The sequence below is a fragment of the Manacus candei genome, unplaced genomic scaffold (assembly GCF_025592945.1).
Source record: "Manacus candei isolate 608988 ecotype Guabito, Panama unplaced genomic scaffold, ASM2559294v1 h1tg000152l, whole genome shotgun sequence".
In the NCBI taxonomy this organism is placed as follows: Eukaryota; Metazoa; Chordata; class Aves; order Passeriformes; family Pipridae; genus Manacus; species Manacus candei.
In genome coordinates, this window is record NW_026138200.1 from 711,298 (window position 1) to 730,377 (window position 19,080).

At 38.7% G+C, this 19,080-nt stretch overlaps 1 protein-coding gene across 7 annotated transcripts in view; it reads right to left on the bottom strand.

Annotated features, from left to right (window-relative positions):
* Window positions 1–6,114: 6,114 nt before the first annotated feature.
* The window catches only part of CPLANE1 (ciliogenesis and planar polarity effector complex subunit 1), a 56,180-nt gene continuing 43,214 nt past the window's right edge, over window positions 6,115–19,080 (bottom strand). For 2 of the 7 annotated variants that reach the window (XM_051772289.1, XM_051772288.1), the window contains exons 42-55: window positions 18,713–18,911; window positions 18,199–18,443; window positions 17,483–17,576; window positions 16,454–16,621; window positions 15,406–15,519; window positions 15,016–15,046; window positions 13,568–13,696; window positions 12,592–12,757; window positions 10,973–11,034; window positions 10,379–10,534; window positions 10,123–10,235; window positions 9,696–9,779; window positions 7,784–7,953; window positions 6,116–7,395 (exon numbers count right to left, since the gene is read on the bottom strand). In XM_051772289.1, the coding sequence (XP_051628249.1) occupies window positions 7,255–7,395; window positions 7,784–7,953; window positions 9,696–9,779; window positions 10,123–10,235; window positions 10,379–10,534; window positions 10,973–11,034; window positions 12,592–12,757; window positions 13,568–13,696; window positions 15,016–15,046; window positions 15,406–15,519; window positions 16,454–16,621; window positions 17,483–17,576; window positions 18,199–18,443; window positions 18,713–18,911 (1,872 nt within the window). In that variant the 3' untranslated portion in view covers window positions 6,116–7,254. Of the gene's footprint in view, window positions 7,396–7,783; window positions 7,954–9,695; window positions 9,780–10,122; window positions 10,236–10,378; window positions 10,535–10,972; window positions 11,035–12,591; window positions 12,758–13,567; window positions 13,697–15,015; window positions 15,047–15,405; window positions 15,520–16,453; window positions 16,622–17,482; window positions 17,577–18,198; window positions 18,444–18,712; window positions 18,912–19,080 lie in introns of all 7 variants that reach the window. The other 5 variants (XM_051772290.1, XM_051772287.1, XM_051772292.1 and 2 more) reach the window with 5 other exon arrangements.

A 19,080-nucleotide genomic window follows, 5' to 3' on the forward strand; every position in this document is an offset into this window, starting at 1 on the left:
CTTAGTTGAGGGGATTTAGACTATTACTATATTGTGTGATATGCCAAGTGCTCCTTGATGGGATCTGATGGCTGTTATATAATTTACAGTTATAAAACTGATTTTAGATTATTAAATAAATTGAATATGATTCTTACTAATTAAGAGTTGAATTTTACCCTCCTGAACTACCCAGAGTAATACCTAGTTTTGTTTTGCCAGTCACAAGTATTGCAGTTACGTGCTGTGAAAGGAAGAGGTTGCAGTGCTCGGTTTTGGTAAACAAACTCCTATTTACTGTGTGTAACATGGGCTGGCGATTTTCAGGAGCAGGAGGTCGAGTGCCCGAGGCTGCAGTTGGCATCAGTGCAGTGCTCAGCCTCGGGGTAGCAGTTGTGATGTTACCAACATGAACCACGTTGTCAGCAACAACGTGCACCAGGATAAGTGTTCTTCTGTATTGTGGGGGGAAAAAAAAGGTGTTTGGTTTTGTTTTGCTTTTTGTTTAAGTGCTGCAGTGCAGTAATTGATGCAGTGACACGATTATACTCCTTTGTATTGACAAAGCTTTGTAGTATTTTTTCACTGTATGGCTACCGATTTTTACATACGTGACTATAAGATTATTGACTCTTTTATTCTTCTTGCTTTCTTGCTTTGAGTACAGGATCTGTACATGGAGCTTGTTGCAGTAGCTTACCGAAAAAGGGGATATTGTCAAGCTTTTAGAATTAGCACTAGCCATATTGTACTTTTTAAGAAAACACAGACACTTCCATAATCTAAATAAGAATGAAATTATTATTTTTAATCTTCCACTTCAGTACTGTAAAATTGCAGAATAATTCTTGAATATTTTCATTATCTCTGCAGCTATACAAGATCACAATAGTTTTTGACAAAACTGTAATTATAAATAAGTATTTTTTTAAATGATTCAGTAATGCCCTTTTGTATTTTTGAGGTTCTTTATTGCTTATATTAACAGCTCTAATGTGTATAAAGTAGGCATGGGAAATATTCAACATAAATATTTTAGTGAGGTGTGGCCATTAAAAAAAGCTGTTTAAGTTTTTAAAATTTGAGTCAAACTTTAGCCTTTGTTTTGCTGTTGTGCTGTCACTAGTGAGAATGTTGTTACTGTGGAATAACTGGGTTGTACTAAACACTAGCTTGAACATGAAATACCTTGTAGCACTAAAATAGTTCTTAAATGTGTTTGTGGCTCATTGCAAATGAAGTTTTTAGTTGAGTCAGACTCATATGGTGCTAGTTAACAGCAGGATATTCTGCCAAATGCAGGTGTCAGTACTGTTCCAGGGAAGTGAATGGATCAGCTCAGCCGATCCCGACTGTACAGCTTTGAGCCCCAGGCAGGTACAAGTGATGCTGAATTCAAACAAATGCCTACTGCTTTTCTATGTACCCAACACTCCTGAAGTCTCATGCCCTACCAATAGCAAGAGTCCAAGCCACAATTCCTATATCCTAGTTTTCTTCCACTCACCAAAGAGCCACACCATGATCGTTTTAGCGCTTCCATACCCATGAGAGAATTTGTCATCTTATCATTGAAGTACTGAGTTGTAATGGGAGAGTTCTTAATGTAAGTAGTAAGTTTTTAGATTTCATGGTTCCTTGACTAAATATTAAAGTGTTATTGTTATATACAAATAAGTTCATAGTATTTTCATATTTCATTTATTTAAAATAAATGTTTTAAGAGTTCAGTTTGGACCCTTCCACAATGAAATTTGCAAGTTTTTATCTTAGAGTATGCATACACTTTGTTGATCCCTTTCCCACTGTGCTCACACTGCTCAAATTATGCCTGGGGCACCTGTAAACCATCCAGGGAATACACTTTTGGGTTATTCTGGGAGAATTCTTGCCAGTGTGTGTTCATCCCATCAGACATAACTACATAATTTCTAATTTCTACATTATTCGGGTGCAATTTTGCACCAAATTTTGGAGTTCTCTAAAAGGAATACTTTTTCTTGGCACTCATGCAGCTGCATACACTGCTCATAGCTACCCGAGTTCCTCGGTCAAATACCCTCCTCAAAACAATCCTTAGGTTGTGGGTTGGCTTGATGGGCACCAACGGGGTGGGAGCAGAGGGTTTATCCCACATGGAACAGCGATAGCTCGGGCCACCAACGCCAGTCATGTGCACTTGGCAATTGTCCATCCGGGCAAGGGAATCTGCACTGGAGTCCAAGAGGGATGTCACCACATAACTGACTGTCCCAGTTACAGTTTCTGACACAGAGTGGCAACTGTTTCTCATTATTCCAGTGACTATTTAAAGAAATCGAAAGAGCTTTTCTCCATCGCTGTACTTGGTGCAGCTGTGTTGAAAGGCTCCTATTTCTGTTTTGAAACAAGAACCTGCTTCCTAAAACCTAGAAAGGTGATTTCCATCCCCACCTGCCCAGGGGACTGGTTATTAAAAGGATCCTACTGCTGTGCCTGTCCTGCAGCCTCTGTCTTACAGGAAGCTTTAGTAACAAGCACTTAAACCATGTTGGGTGGGTACCACTTATGCTGGTGTTGGCTGTAAACCCCACTCCTGAACACTGTTGTGTAAGGAATCAGCTGCCTTTCAATGCACTTCCTCCTTTCCCTTCTCCCAGAATACCCTCTGAATTTGTTTTACCTATCCCTTATTTGTAATTCTCTTCCCAACTACAGAAGGCTAGAAAATGCTGGACAGCCCAATTTTGTCACTACGTGTAATTTATTTTTGAGAAACCATACAGGGGATCATCTGCTTCTCATTCTGACTTCCTAAGCACAGACTGAAGACAGGTTTTCTTTGGGAAACAATCTTTTTCTCAGTCTCTTTATTTTGCGTATTTTGTTCTCAGGATTTATGGTTGTACAAAAATATTGCTTAACTGCACTTAAGTGCCTGTAAGCCAGAAATACATATGTGGAGGGAGACATTCAGTGGCTTTGCATTTCCTTCTTAGACTAAATGTATTCTGTGTGCACAGGCAAACAGTGTAATGATTCCTTGAGGAGAGCCATTTGTGTCGTGTTTATGGAGCTTTTTTATTTTGAACAGTCCCATGTGGAGATGGACTTTCAGATTCAAGGTCAGCCTGAAACACCTCCTGTGTGATGCATCACTGCAGTTCTGAATGTTACTGTTTCATCTCCACAATACAAACCTGCAAGTCAGATTCAAGTTCTATGTTTTGGATCACTCCTCATCAATTCTTTTCATTTGCTGTCCAAAAGTACTGCTGTTGCCAGAGAGAGGACTCCTTTCCTCCCCTTTGTATTGACATCCACATGAAATAATTGGTGCAGAAGTTGTTACAAAGTCTGTGTTCAGCCTTCAAGCCATCTTGACCAAACTTTCCAGACCAACCATGTACAGGCTTCTACACACTTACTTCTTCTCTTTGGGCAACCAATGATTATAGGATCCTCCATGATTAGTGTAAATTTTTCCTACCTTTGATTTTTAGGTGTTGACTGAGAAACCCACTCAGGCCACCTCCTTAAATGTCACACCACGGATTTTTAGGAGGGTGCACCCAGTTGGTCATAACAAGGCATGTATTTCTCTGAGCAGGCCCTTTTCAAATTTGTGTAGTTTCTGAGCTTTCCTTCCATCTATTTGTTCTGTCTCTCTACATCAGAAAAAGAAAAAAACTTTCCATTACTTCAGTGTGTTTTAAAAATTTCCAGTTGAGAATCAGGGTAGTCTTTTGGTGCCTTACCTCTTCTGTCTTACCTGAAGCTCACAGTGTGACTTTAAAGGCAAGTTTCAGGGTTGTATTTATTGTTTGGATAGTAGGTACTGGTGGAGTTTTGTTCCTTTTTCTTACAAAATTTTACAAATCATAGTGCAGATTTAGCTTCTGTACATGTTCCAGTGCCACACACAATTTCTTGTTCCACAGCTGAAGACACTCTCTTCCACCTTCAGAAGGTGTGAGCCTGAGGTTGAGGAGCTAAGGAGCCTGAAAGTCAACCACCTTCCCTTGTAGGTTCCCCTTGAAAATACCTATTTCTCCTTCTTTACTGGCCACTGGTTTTGAAACTAAAACATAAAGGCCAGCCCTGTGTATGTTCAACTCTGTTTTCACAGTTTTACATCTTTTTAGTAGTCTCAGTTTAAATAGCCAGAGCTCTGGCTTAGAGACACAGTTCTGCTGAAGGTGCATAACTAATGTCAGCCAGTGGTAAACAGCAATTTCTTTATTACTCTCTGAGTCCCTTAATCATAAAGATTCATATTAAAGAACAAAAACTATTGACGTGGTATGTTCTTATTTTTGTAGCTTGGTCTTTTTCATCTTATTTTAATTCTTGTATTTCCTTGGGATTATTAGGTTGATGGTGGGTGTTGTCTTCAATATCTCTTTTTAGGGTATGGTTTGTGGGGTTGGTTTTCGTTTGGTTGGTTGGTTTTGGTTCTGTTTTTTTTTTTAATTTCCTGCAAGAAAGTTTTTTCCTGAAATAAGTTGCTTTTGGGTTTGTAAAGCTGAAAACACTAAAGAAGCCAAACATCAAACATAAGCATGTTTAATTGTGAAATTTCAATATCTTTCAGATGGAAATGTCGCACTACTAGACTGCTAAAGGAAGTTAGGGTTTTATTGGGTGAGACCCCAAAAAAGCATAACTGTGCTTTAGGAAAATGAAAGTTGCTATAGCTTGTTTGACTTGAGCTGTTCCAAAAATCAACCCTTCTTTCTAAAATACTTTTCCTCCATTTCTTATTTTTTATTGGGTTATTCTAAGTATGCATGACATTATATATATTCTATTTTCCACATTTCTCTACTCTGTATTTCCATATGTCTTTTCTTAACTAATTGATGCATTCATCTTTCTTTAGCTGATGTTTCATAGCTTACTTCAGTGCAGAGCCTTTTGGCTGCAGCCATGAGGAATCACTGGGTTTAGCACCAGGGAAAGGGTGGGGATACCAATGCCATCCACACTGCACAACAATTAAATTTAGGGGTCCAAGACCTCTCAGGGACTATCCTGAGTCCTGGCTGCCGGTCTGGCCTGGCCCTGAGGCCCCTCCCAGTGTCAGTGGTGGTAGAGTGGCTCCTTGTGGGGGTGGATGGTCCTCGGTGCTACTGGCCTTTCTCCTCAGGGCTCACCAGCTGCCTGGGAGTGAAGCCCTGGGCACAGCCTCCTCTACATCCTGCTGCAGCATCTCTTGCTCCACAGAGGTGGACCTTGGGAAATGGACCTCAGGAGGGTTGCAAGGACAACTGACAATATCAACAAATCCTTTTGATGGTTGCCATGGCGTTCTATCCTTGCAACAGGTATTAAGGATGGTTGCCATGGCACCTGGCCATATAGCAAGGGGGTCTCAGGGAAAGCTGCTCTGCAACTCAACCCTAACAACAGGTTTATAGGATGGTTATCATGGCACCATCCCTGAGCACTGGGGCTCAGTGCTGGTTGCCATGGCACTGCTCCCTAGCAACATATCTCAGTGTCTGGTTGCCAAGGCATCCTACCTCTGCAACACAGTTTAGTGATGGTGGTCGTGGTACCCAAACTCAGCAAGAGGAAATTCTGCCATGGCACTGCCCACAGCAACAGAGCTCAGCACAGGCTGCCACGGCACTGGCTCTGACAGTGGGTCCTTCTGGGAGACATCTCAGCAACAGGATCTTCTGATGACTCCCATGGCACCTGATCCAAGCAACACATCCCAGTGCCCACTGCCCTGGCGGCAGTTCCCAGCAACCTTTGTCTTTGTCTTTGGTTTCTACAGCACCCAACCCTAGCAAGGGGTTTTACTGCACCTGCTGCCATCATATCTCAGGCAAAGCACGAGTTTAGCACTGACATTCTGACTGGGAAGTTTTTGGGCTGCCTCTCTGCTCTTGTTTCAGTGATCTGTGATGCTTTGGATAGGGAGGCACCTGAAGTATTTCCTTCCCCAGTGTTAAAATGAAATGAACTTATCGCTTTCTCTTCCTCCTCATGGCTGGCTGTGGTCATAAGGAGACTTTCATACTTGGACAAAACAATATTTTTCACAGTTACTTCCTGATGATTTTTTTGCTGCCACTCTGGAGAAAGACTTGGAGTAAAAGTCACAGTTTCATGCTTTGGACTGACTCTTGGAAGGTACTGACCCTTTCCATTTGGAGATAGTCCCACCCAAGACAGAGTTTTCCAGTCTGGTCACTCCTGTGAGAGAAGCTGATGCAGATTCTGAGGACTGATAATAAAATGTGGCCAGTCAACTGTCAAATCTATCCTGGTATGTGTGTGTAATACTGTAACAGCCTTTCTCTGAACCTTATTTTTGACGTTTGCCAAGATGCAGCTTCACGTGGAAATATGAAATTTTTATTTTTTTTTTTAACTATTACAGTTCTCAATGACAGTAATTGGAAATTAACACACTTTTGACTTCCATGAAAAATTCAGATTTCTTCACTACAAAAGTAAAAACTACTGCTGGTGGGAAAGAGTCACCACAACTGCATCTGTTCAGACTACCACAACTACTTGATGGTCACTGAACATATGGGAAATTTTCCCATAGATCTCTGGAGGCTGCTAGAGGAGCTCTAAAAAAGCAGCATCATATAGATGGATGAACAGTGATATTGCTCTTTAACTCAGTCCTTTGTGTCTTATATTGCTGTCTGAGTTTCCTAACAAAACTGTATTTCATTTATTGCTGCCTATTTGTACCTCTTTCAGTCATTCAAATTCTTCTAAGATTTCTCTAAACTACTGCACAAGTAAGCTAGGTTTGAAATATGAGGGTAGTGCATGTGCACACATACAGTCCTAGTGGTACACAGCAGTGGAACTGCTCCATGTGTAAATAATTTACGGCAGAAACTAGTAAATTCACTTTTATTAAATCAGTTTATCACAACCATCATGTTACAAAAATAACTTCAGAATGATGTTAAATATTAAATACAAAGGTAAAACAGTTGTGCAAGTACTCTTAAAATAGAATAACATTTTTTGTACGCATGAACGTTTCTACATAAAGTAGCTGACCTGGATCTGTTTAAGACTGTTTGTCTCCTTTTACCAACTATATTTAGTTCTTCTTGACCTGAAGAAATATAGAAAGAAAACTACACATTAAGGAATTGAATTTCACCGAGGCAAGATGGAAAGCAGTGAGAGTTTCCATGCTGCTTAAGAAGGAAGGCAATGCAAGACTTGTTCTGTTTTAAGTAGAACAATTATTGTTTTTACTGAAACCAAACACTGGCAACTGTTTGGAAGTGCACAGTGGCTGGGAAATTTTCACTTATCTTCCACCTCTGCTATCAAGGCCTCAACTGCATTCCAGTCCAGCTTGCTGAGGATACTTCCCGTGCTTTCAGAAACACTGTCGGTGTTGCCACTGCCCAGAGGAGAGAAACTCATGTCATACCCTGCAGGGGCCTGTGGGAGGGAGAGAACATGAGCTGAAAAGTGCATCTTTCAGGGACAGTAGAAACAATCCCACGCTTTTCAAACATGTCCTAATCAAGTTATGTGATTATTCTGCAACAAATGCAATTTGTTTTCCTGCTTATGCACTCCAACCAGTGTCTGTTACCTGGACAGTGTAACTATGCGGTTGTTAAAAAGAACGTTCAATTTCAAGGCTCACAAGAATGACTTTGCTTGTAAAGGCAAAAGGTACTTCAGTTGAAGCACCGTCATTTATGTCCTGCATCTATCCCATACACATATTTAAAACAGAGAACCACATTTTAAATAAAGCAGAAGCAAAGAAAGTGTTAAATTCCAAGTACCAAATAGTTCCTAGTACAACTAGAAATTCTACCTGAAACATGGAGTCATGAGCATCTTGAAGTATTCTTTGGATATCATCAGGCACAGTCCAAGGACTTCCTATGTCTCGATCACTCTCTTGATCAATATCTTCTGTCTGAACTGCAGTGGTAACTTGTGGGGGCTTTTGTTTTGAGGTTCTGCTGACTCCATACTCGGCAGCTGAGGAGAAAACAGGCCAACCACAGCATTGTAACGCTTCTTGCTGTTTTCTTCTAAATCTCTTTAAACTTCTCCAAGAATAGAATCTGCAAGTTCTAAGAACTGAAAGCTGTGAGTAAATCCATGTGAAAACAGCATGCCCTGCTATCTTGAGCTGATGTGGGGTGATGGTGAGAAAAGGCTGCTGGTCCCTTCCAGCCTCGTGCTCTGAACTATCTTCCCAGGGCAGAACACAAAGTGGAACAGGACCATGTACAGTGTCTAGAGCATCCAGGTTCTACAGCGCAGTCCCCCAAAAAAGGGACATTGCTTCATTATTTGACAGAGGACTAAACTAAACAAATCCTGGATTGTGCCTCTTAGAAGACATGAAACTTTAATGAAATGCTTAGCAGTGATGGGGTATATTGGAGAAACAGATACAGAAGGTGCCAGGAAATCAGAAAAAGATCAATCTGTATACAGAGTTTAAAAAGAGAATGTATGGAAAGGAGGAGGAAAATTACTTTCCATGTGTAGAGTGATTCAGGAACAGTGTCCTTTCTGCTTACTATTGCTTCTCTCAATTTCCTGCATTGCCAACTCAAATACACTGACATTTGGCTATCCAATTATGCCACTAGTATAATTCTGGTGTAAGGCAGAATGCAATCGACCCACAGTATTTCCTAAGTTTTAGGTTGATTCTCTCCTCACTCTTTTTCTGTCTGATCAGAAATTCTGCTGCTGTTAACAAGTTCTATATCTGTTAAAGGTTTTGATTAGGAGGGAATATTTATGAGAGGAAACTTTTGTGGATCCAGACCTACAAAGATAGGCATGGCAAAAAGTACCACTAAAATCCAAAAGGATTTTTTTGTTCGGTCACAAATTTTTCCACAATAACATTATGAAAAAATCATATCTTTTCTAGATACTTTACAGGTGGTTAATAAAGACAATTTCTATTTTAAAGATCTTAAAGAGTAAGCAGAATAGAAAGGCAGGGAAGAGGCACAATACTTGTGTCCTGGTCTTCTAATTAACTTTCTCTTTGCAGGTTTCAACTAAACGAAACACTCAAGGCTTCTGTCTCTCATGATTTCATAATGTGTGTTTCAGGAATTCACTGAAATCTAGCACATTTTTTCAGATCTTGAAACTACCACCTGGCTAAAACCATTCAGAAGGTAAACAGAGGTGACTGATTAAATATTTCACAACATTTTACTTAAAGGATTTTTACGAGGGGAGAAAATGATGATTTTTATTCTTCCAAACTAATGCTGTATCTGAGGCAGGATGTATTCACAGAATCACAGCGTGAGTAAGGTTGGAAGGGACCACAGTGGGTCATCCAGTCCAACCTCCCTGCTCAAGCAGGGCCACCCCACAGCACATGGCACAGGATTGTGTCCGGATGGTTCTTGAATATTTCCAGTGAGGGAGACTCCACAACCTCTCTGGGCAACCTGTTCCAGCGCTTGCAGTAAAGAAGTTGTTCCTCATATTCAGGTGGAACTTCCTGTGCTCCAGTTTCTGCCCATTGCCCCTTGTCCTATTGCTTAGCAACACCGAGCAGAGCCTGGCTCTGTTCTCTTGGAACCCTCCCTTCAGCTACTGATAGACATTGATGAGGTCCCCTCTCAGTCATCTCCACGTTCTGAAGAAGAGAACACATTCTGAAATGTGTTCTCTGTGTCTTACTTTTCCCCTGTATTATGTATCTGCACTGCACTATGTCATTGCTCTATGAAACTTACAGTGTTTAGAATCAACAGGACAGTTTGCAGCATTTCTCGGTCTTCCTCTGGAAGTACTTTTCTGTAGGGCCATACAGGCATTTCCTGGAAAGCCAAAGAAAGCATTTCTTCTTTTAAATGCAGATCAAACATATTCAAAGATGCTTAAAAATTTCCATCTATGAGTTTTGCTTCCTGGATTACCCAGCACTCTTGCTATGGAAATTTAAACTACTTTGGATTTAAAGAGAGGTGATAAGGAAAGGTAACTCTCATCATTTAACAGGTCAATGACAAAACAGTTATAACAGCCTCATAACAGGAGACTTCCAGGATTCTAAGACTGATTTTCTACACAGGTATTAAAGTTCCTTCCTCACAAAAATGCAGCATTAGCTTGAAGATCATCTTCAGCATGGGCTTTCATCAAGGAGTAGTTCTTTCTTACCCTGGGACTGTGTTAAACCAAGAGCTGGGGTGCCACGGCGTAATCTTTGACCAAAGCTGGGTTTGGCAGCAATTCTGCTCCTTTCTGACAAAACAGGACTGTTCAGATGCCCTCTAAAATAAGAAAAAACGCAAACAGAGCAACAAAGCTTAAATACTTACTATTGTCTACCACCTATCATTCCTCTACATAACAATTTCAAGTGTGGTAAAGACATCAAGACACAAGAGCAGGTTTAATGCTTAAGAGCTGTTACCCTTTACTAGATGCCATATGCCTTCTTCTGTTCCCTTGAGGTGATCTGGTGCTGGACAAAGTTTTATGATCATGTGCTGGTGTTTCAGATAACATTTCATTCATCAGAGAAAGTGCCTGTGATATTCTCATTCTGTGGTGCTCAGATAACAGGGCTCTATGGAGAAATAATATTATACATTACCTTATGCTTTCACTCATTTCATTGCAGCTGGCTTGTGAGTCTCGTAAGGCTACACAAAGAACATTTTTTTTGCAGTTTCACAGAAGATGTACTAAACCTTTTAAGATCACTACCAAAAAGTTAAATAATTTCTTACCAATGGGTTTGACAGAATGAATGAGTCGGTGATAGGGGAAAAAAAAAGAAACAATGAAATTTGGAAGTGAAAAATACAGTCAAAGGATGAAACATTTCAGGATTTTCCTAAATGGCAAAACAAACATCAATTATTTATGCTTTTGGTTGAAATATCTTGACATATCATTGATATCTGAAGTTTCAGAGACAAGATAGTTAAAACTACCTCTTTTTTAACACTGAAAGATTAATATATAAATAAGGAGATTAAAAGTTGTATTTATAGCAACTTACTTGTCTTTTTCTTCTTTCCTGTTCTGGAACATTCTAATATCCTTTGAAGTAGGACTATAATGCTGTGTAAGAAAAAGTATAATATTCATTAACTTACTATGTACTGTGCTCTCATTCCAAACTCTCACTCTCAGAATGTACTTATTTGACTTAAAAGTTACTGCTTAAGACATCTTCAGAATGAAAAACAGTATGAAAGCATACAGCCCTCCCAGAATATTCAGGCAAGATTGTCTCTATAACTTTCCAGTCTCTAAAAGTATACTGAAAGCTTGCAGTCACATCTTCCATAAGTCATGTGCTCTAAACATTAACATTCCTAGAGAGATGTTTTCACTCTCAAGTTCAAAGCTTCAAATGGCCTTGCCTTTAAGTCTGCTAAAAATCAATTATGTTCCTAATAATGACTAATTTAAAAAACAGGTCAAGGTTGTACTTTGGCCTGTGTTTGCTAGAGTATAATTTGAATTTTTCAGTGCTTTCTTCTTAAAGAAAAAAAAGCAAAACCCATACCAAACCACCTACCAAAATCTGAGAATCCCTCCACTAATGATTTCAGGAGAAAAGCCTATGACAAAAGCATCAAGTATATGTTTATGGGTTGGCAACACAGGAAAGGGAGAGAAGCAGGACCTATTTTTCTTGAATCACTTCTCTCTACAGGTGTACAAAAAAAGCAGTCCAGCTCCACTCCGAAGGGCTGTTTGAAACCAGGGGAAATAATGTATTTCAAATAGATGAGATGTGTTACTCTTTCTAAAAGTGAATACAATTGAATTATTTAGTAACAGGAAACTTGTGTGTGGTACATGTTTGCTACTTTGGAGTTAAAACCAGCAGAGCTGCTGCCTAGAAGTATTTACAGCATCCCCTGAATTCAACTAACAAGTAAAAAGTATAGGGATATATTTGCTGTTACAATGTCTCACGTCCTATAACCCCAGAGCTTCCCCTGACTCAGCAGGGTCTTTTCAGATCCTAAAGGTAGCCAGATGACAAATGCATGTTTTAAGAATTAATAATGATTTGGAAATCACTTCTGAATGGCTTTTGTAACTTCCCACTCCCCCAGTTATTTCCAGCACAGTGCGGATCAGAAGAGATTTATCAGGCTATAAACTTGTATTTACTGCTAACCCTTTATAATTGCACACACTTCTGTGTGGGTGATGGCTGCCCTCAGTATCTAATCATGTTCCTAAAGGATTGCTGGCATTTGAACTCTGCTTTTTAAATCCAGTGAGGCTTTTGGGGAGGCATACAGATGACACAAAATGTAAACACATCTTAGCAACTGCTGTAGCTCTCACTCCCTGACAAAACGTGTCTTTCATCAGTGGCTGTTATAGCTGTATCCATTACAGTTAAAAGATTGTATGTCCTAATTGCAACCAATTGCCAATTGCCATCACTGCAGCCTGTGAAGAACACTGGTGCATTTGCTCACTGATCTCTACTGACACAACTATGTCCAGCTCCAATAAAATAAAATTCTACATACAAACCCCCAATATTAAAATAGAAAAAAAAAATAAATGACTGTCAGCCTTTATCTAACCTGAATAATCAACACTTGTACAACATGTAACAGTTACTCTTCAAGTTCCCATTATTCTTACCACATTCTTTCTTAGGTTGAATGGATTACATTCTTTCTGTCTTTGTTCCTCCAGTTTCTTCATATATTCTCTCATTCTTTCCTTTTGCTTTCTTTTCATCCATGTTTGTATCTCTTTCCTCTCCTTTTCTGTTTTTTGAGAATGTGCAGCAGCAAAACCATGAACCCTGAGAGCAGATGTGAATAAGAAATAATCTAGTACATCCTGTAAATTGCAACCTGTGGCAACTACACATGATATAATAAAAACACTGTTAACCCTTTAAAATTCTGACTCAGCTGGAAGCATAAGTAATGAACAAGAGGGGAAATTTTCTTCTGCAAAATTTTGGTCCATAAAATCCTGGCACACAAGTAATTTCCAAAACGTTTCCTAAATTTTTTCTGCCAGTTGTCAACTACATCCAGATAATAGGACTGGAGCTTAAACTGGTGTGAGCTGTGGCACCAGTGCAATAGGACTGGCATCCCTAACAGCTGTATTTTTTTGTTTTGTCAGCAGTTCAGATCACAAACAGGAGTAAGAAACAGCTGTCACTTTTACCTCTCTCAGGGGAGAACACAGCTGATTTTATAACTGACACTCAGAAGGTCTAGAAACCTCAATCAGGAAGGGAAGAATAACAAGCTGGAGTTTTGGGCCAGAAGCTTCTGAATCTGCTGTGCTACTGACAGCAAATTTCTACTCTGTCTTTCATAACAGTTTTAGAAGGTCCCAGTCCATTTGCTGAACTGAGCCTGCTGTATATAGAGATTTCTGCCCCAGCCTACACCTGGTAAACCAAACTAACAGAAAACAACAAGCACGTTTTACAAGCCAGTAAATTTGTGGCTATTAAACACTTCTAATACTAGTCCCATTAACATCAACTCAAACACATACTTGCTTCCATCATTTACAGGGTATGAGCTATGAGAAAAATAACAAGGGTTAAAACGATTTAACTAGCACATAATAAAAACAGCCATGGTATTACCTAGGGATTTTCTTAGCTTGTATTTTTGTAAAGCCCAGCTCCGGCAGAGGGATGTAACTTTCTACTACAGGATCATTAATGTCAGTAAAACCACTCCGACTGGTAACTTGCAGGGGATCTTCTAAAGAGCTTGAAGTTAGGTAGAGGAAAAAAGATGTTACCAATTTAATGCAGAACGGGACTGTGAGAACAACAAGCTAAAATCCTTCCTCCCCTGCTTAAAATGAGAATATTCAGGTTGTTTTACACAAAACCTTTGGACTGGATTTTCTTTCCCCACATCTCTACTGTGTGCACACAAGCAATACCTAGACCATGTGTGTAGATGTACCACCTTAAAAAGGTGTCAGCCCTCCCCTTAGCTTTGCTGTCATCAAGTACACTTGAGCCAACATATATCCAGAAGTCTGACCCCATCCAGAGCTGAAATGCCTGAGCTCCACTGGGGTGTGTGAACAAGGCTGGCCCAGAGGAGGCTGAGTTGGAAGCCAGGAGCACTCACAGGGTTTGTATTGCTGCACATGCTGAAATAAGGTTATGGGATGCTACCAGGTTAGGGAACCCCCAGTCTCAGTGATCTTCTGAGCAAGAATCAGTGTGAGTGAGAGGATAGTTTTACCTGAATTCTGCCTATTTCTTTCCTGTCTTTTTATCAGTTGCTCCCAGGAAAAAACAACTCTCATAGTTTATGACTACAAGCTATAGTTGCTTCAAGTTACTCCTTTGGGTAAAAAATCACCTGTCTGCTAAAGTTTACTGCCTCACACCCATCCTCCAGCTTAAGTAATCACTCCCTAATTACTTCTGTCACAACAAGGAGTTCCAGTAAATTACTTGAACAATAAGATAAACCATTCAGTTTACTGCTATGCTTCAAGCAAAACAATAAAGGTGGGTAATGGAGCAGAACGATCAGGAAGAAAGAAAAGCCAGCTACTCTTTTCTACTGCTCAACTGGATCCAGAAGAGTAACAGCAGCTAACAGTAAAAAATACATATGTCACACCATTTTATCTAATGCATAGGCTCATTCCAGTTTTGAAATCTTCAGTTTGTTGCTTTACACTTTTCATATGGTAACACCTTAAAAACTTTCTGGTGATAGTTGGCCTTGGTAGACAACTGCTAGCAGCAGTTGCATGTATTTCCTTGAAAGAGAGGTTTGTAAATAGGAGAAATAACAAATACACACAGACAAGAGCACCATCTACATTAACAGCTCTGTTACTTGCAATTATAAAAGAACTTTGAATGCTCCTGTGGCTTTTGCATAAAGTAAATGTAACAGGCACTACAAAAATCAGAAAAAATGCCTGAAATTAGTTAACAGAAGGGATTCCATTTAGCTTGAAAATGAATGCCTTGATTTTTATGAAGTGATGACTTCACCCTGACAGTCTCCTTTTTCACAAACAGATTTTCGAAAAAACCAATCTCAAAATACGTACCTATCATGTAAATCTCTACATATGTGAGAGCCTGAAACAGAAACAATCCTTGTTAATAAAATCCTTGCAATTGTACACAAACTAATCATACATACGTTAAACAGCCAGTGAGATAAAATATAAAAATATATCAACCTGAATATGTTGACATTAAAAATAAACTCATATTGGACATAGGCTTAATGGCCTGTGAGAGAACATGTCATTGATTGTCAGGTTAGCACAGATTCTTCAGAGAACACTAATTAACAAATCCCTGGATGATTTGAATAGTTTTGCTACGATGATGATATCACTGTTGTCAGTCTTCTGCCATGACCAACTAACTGGGAATTATCTGTTCCAATTAATTATACAGCGTTTCATGGAAAATTAACAACTGACACTTACTTGAAGAAGCCAGGAACTCAGAAGGAGCTTGGAATTCAGGAGATGCAACTGAAGAGCAGTATGGATGTCCTGGATGGAAGAGCACTGCTTTCCCTCCTAAACTAAACTCTACACCTCAAAAAATTATAGTTGTAACTTAGTATCACCTATAGCTTTCTCAGCTTGCAAGTAACAAGTTTATACTTACAGAGAAAACCGCATTACTATTTTCAAAATTAATCTGGGTGTGTATACCACTTGAGACTGACTTGTGCTGTATGCAGATACAGGAACCATGTTTTAACACCTTCTAAGACAGGCTGCTGCAAATGTGGCTATCAAATGCAAGTTCACATTTACAAAGTATGTAATATTTTTGGAAGCTTGACTGCAAGCAATGCAGGTAATATGCAGAAAATAAGACATTACATTTTTAAACTCAAGCAAGAGATTGATTTTTTTTCCTCCTCCTTCCAATGCTACCACAGTCTTCCTAATTGCAAAAATCAATTTGCTGTCAGTTTGCAAAACGAAATGAGACTTCATAAAGTAATATTTTAGGACACAAACAGTAGTTACTTTATAGTGAAATAAACCAATTGATTTTGCTGATGTGGCTGGATTTAACTGAGATCTCACCTCCCTAGACATAGGAAGATGACAGAGATGATAAAGACAGCTTTTGGAGGAAGCTTTGAGTGTTGTGACACCACACCCTCTTCACTTAATTAAGTAAATACAATTCAGCACAGTGATGGGTTTAAGAAGCAGACCCAAAGGTATTTTCTTCCAACAACAGTGAATTTGAGTGTAAGTATGATTCACTGTTGAACTGTTTTCAAAATTTAGTGATACTGTTCCGCCATGTAACACAAACTCCTTATCAGCACAGATTAGTGAAGCCATTCTAAACAATGCAATCCAGAAAGACTGATGACTGACTTTAATAAGCTAATTGGCATTATGTAACAGCCTGTATAACAGCAATGAAAAAGTATTACACCAGGAAGAAAAGTTTTACTTATTTTCAGAAGGTGCAAAAGGGAAAAATCTATAATAAAAATTATACCAGAAGGTGACTTCATGCCACTGGGAAAGTTAGAAGCCAAGGCTGCAGCGGCAGGAGTGTGTAATTCCACTGGAGTATAACTGGGTACAGGATGCTCCAAGTTTAAGCCCTCCTTTTGATCATCTATAACATCTTCAAAAATCATGCCTCTCAAATTACGTTCTGATTCTGTGAAAAAATAATACAGTAACCAATGTAGGCCAATGGAAAATCATCTCAACGCAAAAACTATCACTCATATATACCTGTTACTGCCATCTTTAGTTCATCTGTCAAACCTGTAACCACCTGAACTCGGGTCAGCTGTGCCTCTCTGAAAGGGCACTTCCAGAGCTGTGGTGTGTGTACCAATCCTGCACACATGAACTGAGCCAGGAGTTGCTCTGTGTGAGGTTAATGGACATCTTAAATATTGTTTCAGCTGTGAATATAGATATAGCCATAATTTGGTTCTACCACTTGGCCTTGTGTTAACTCCATAAGTAGATTAGACAATGCTCTTGGCACAGTACAGTAGCTACAATTAGGGAGGTACTATATAGTTGTTTCTTACATAAGCAATAAATCATTCAATACATCTGCTCTAACAAACAGTTAAGCTGATGTAAGCTTTTAATAAAATACAGATATTACAACTGAATAGCCACCAAAGATGCAGGAAAAAAACTTACTTCATATACATAAAAAATAAATCCTGGGGACAAATTTCATATTGTTTGACATCAGTGAGTAAAGCACTTACAAGCAGCATGTTTTGATTTCATGTTACAATAGAAATACATATTTTTTAAACTTCTATGATTTTTGAAAATATCAAGGCTTATAGATACTTTCAAATGCATTTTTATTAAAGCAATATGCCTAATAGTCAGATTTGCAACCTTTCATTTTATTTATCTCTCTGGTATTTTTGGTTTATATTTCAATGACAACTTATGAGATTGCATTAAACTTCAGTGGTAATTAAAAGTCAGTCAAGTTTAATATTCAATTGCAAATGTGTTATCTTTCTATTAACTGAACACATACCATCATCAATGACTTCAGCAGCTTCAGAGAATGAAGGACGAGCACTAGGGTCTGAATCAGTAGCCATTTCAATGTCTTCTATTAGTTTCACTAACTGTAAATGAAACCCAAAAACTAAGTAATGACACTTTCTTCAAGGTGTTTCTGAGACTTTCACCACAGATATTCATGCAAAATATACTTTAAATAAACTTTTTTCATCATAATCTTATAAACATTTTAATGCAGTTTCCTGTTTCAAAACAAACAAACAAAAATAATTCAGGAATCAAAGTAGCTCAAGCAGATTAACTTAATTTAAGAAGTTCAATCTTCTGGATTCGTACTTTGAGAAAAATACATATAAACGCTATTATTTGCGACAACAGTTTTACTCCTACTGATGACGTTTTTATTTTTAAAGTAGATGAAGTTTTCCAAAATATCTTATCTAAAAACCACAGAAACTAAAATATTTCAGTAGTCTTCATAAGTCAGAAGTTTCCTGATGTTTAAAACTGGCCATTCTGGCCAGCATTTCTTCCACTGTAAGTAACCATGTCAGCCAACATGGTTCAGCACTAGATGTAGAAGAACTGTATATTATTTTCAATCTCTCTCAATAGATACTAAGCAGATTTGAGAACACATAGTTCTGAAATGTAAGTTTTGACTTCAGCTGCAAAAAATTACACAATAAACTGTTTAAAAAATGAGAGTTAGCTGTCAGAACTCACCAGTTTGGTATTTCTGAAATCCTGCTCCATATTTTCTATCATGTTCTGTAGTGTCTGTAATTGCATATCCATTTCTTGCTGCTTTGTGGAAAAGTATTCTCTGCCAATTACTTTGGATGGAAGCTCTGAGGAAGGAAGAGTTCTGTCACCTTCATGTAGTATGTTCCAAGTTACACTATCTGTAGCAGAATCTGACTTCTTATCTTCCTTTTGCACTTGGCTTGATGCATTCTTCTGATGGTCACCTTGAAATAAAAAAAAAAAAAGAATGCACCAATATCATTGAATAAACTGCAAGCAGGTAAATACTGCAGGTAATCAGGCACAGATGTGCTGAACACAAGGATAGATTTTAGGAGCCAGGAATCATCACAAAAGAAGTCAAATGTACAAATGTTGATGTTTAATGCTAAAAAAGCAGGAGGTTAATTGAGAGGAAAGCTGCAGATTTTCTGTGGAAGTATTATAACAAAACTGTCTTGCTTTTTTCAGGTTTGAAAACAAAATGATTTACCTTGCTTCTGAAGAGCCTCACATGGAATTACATTAGTAACAGAAGCTGCTGTGTGGTGAAGTTTTGCAGTAGATGGAATTTCAAACTTCTCATTTTGCTGTGCAGCATCTACCTCTTCTGCAGACTCAGGTATCATGGGCAAATTGCTAAGGATGTCACTGTCTTCAATGTCAATCACACTGATATATTCATGTTCATGCTAAACAACAACAAGATTATGAAGAATTATACCGAATGTGTTTTGAATATATTGTTTACAGTGCATTATTAACCATAAAACTTTAAGCTGAAAGGATTTGTTCTGGAGACAAAGAACACAAATTAATTAACACAAACAGTATTTTAATCACATGTACATTGGATTACAC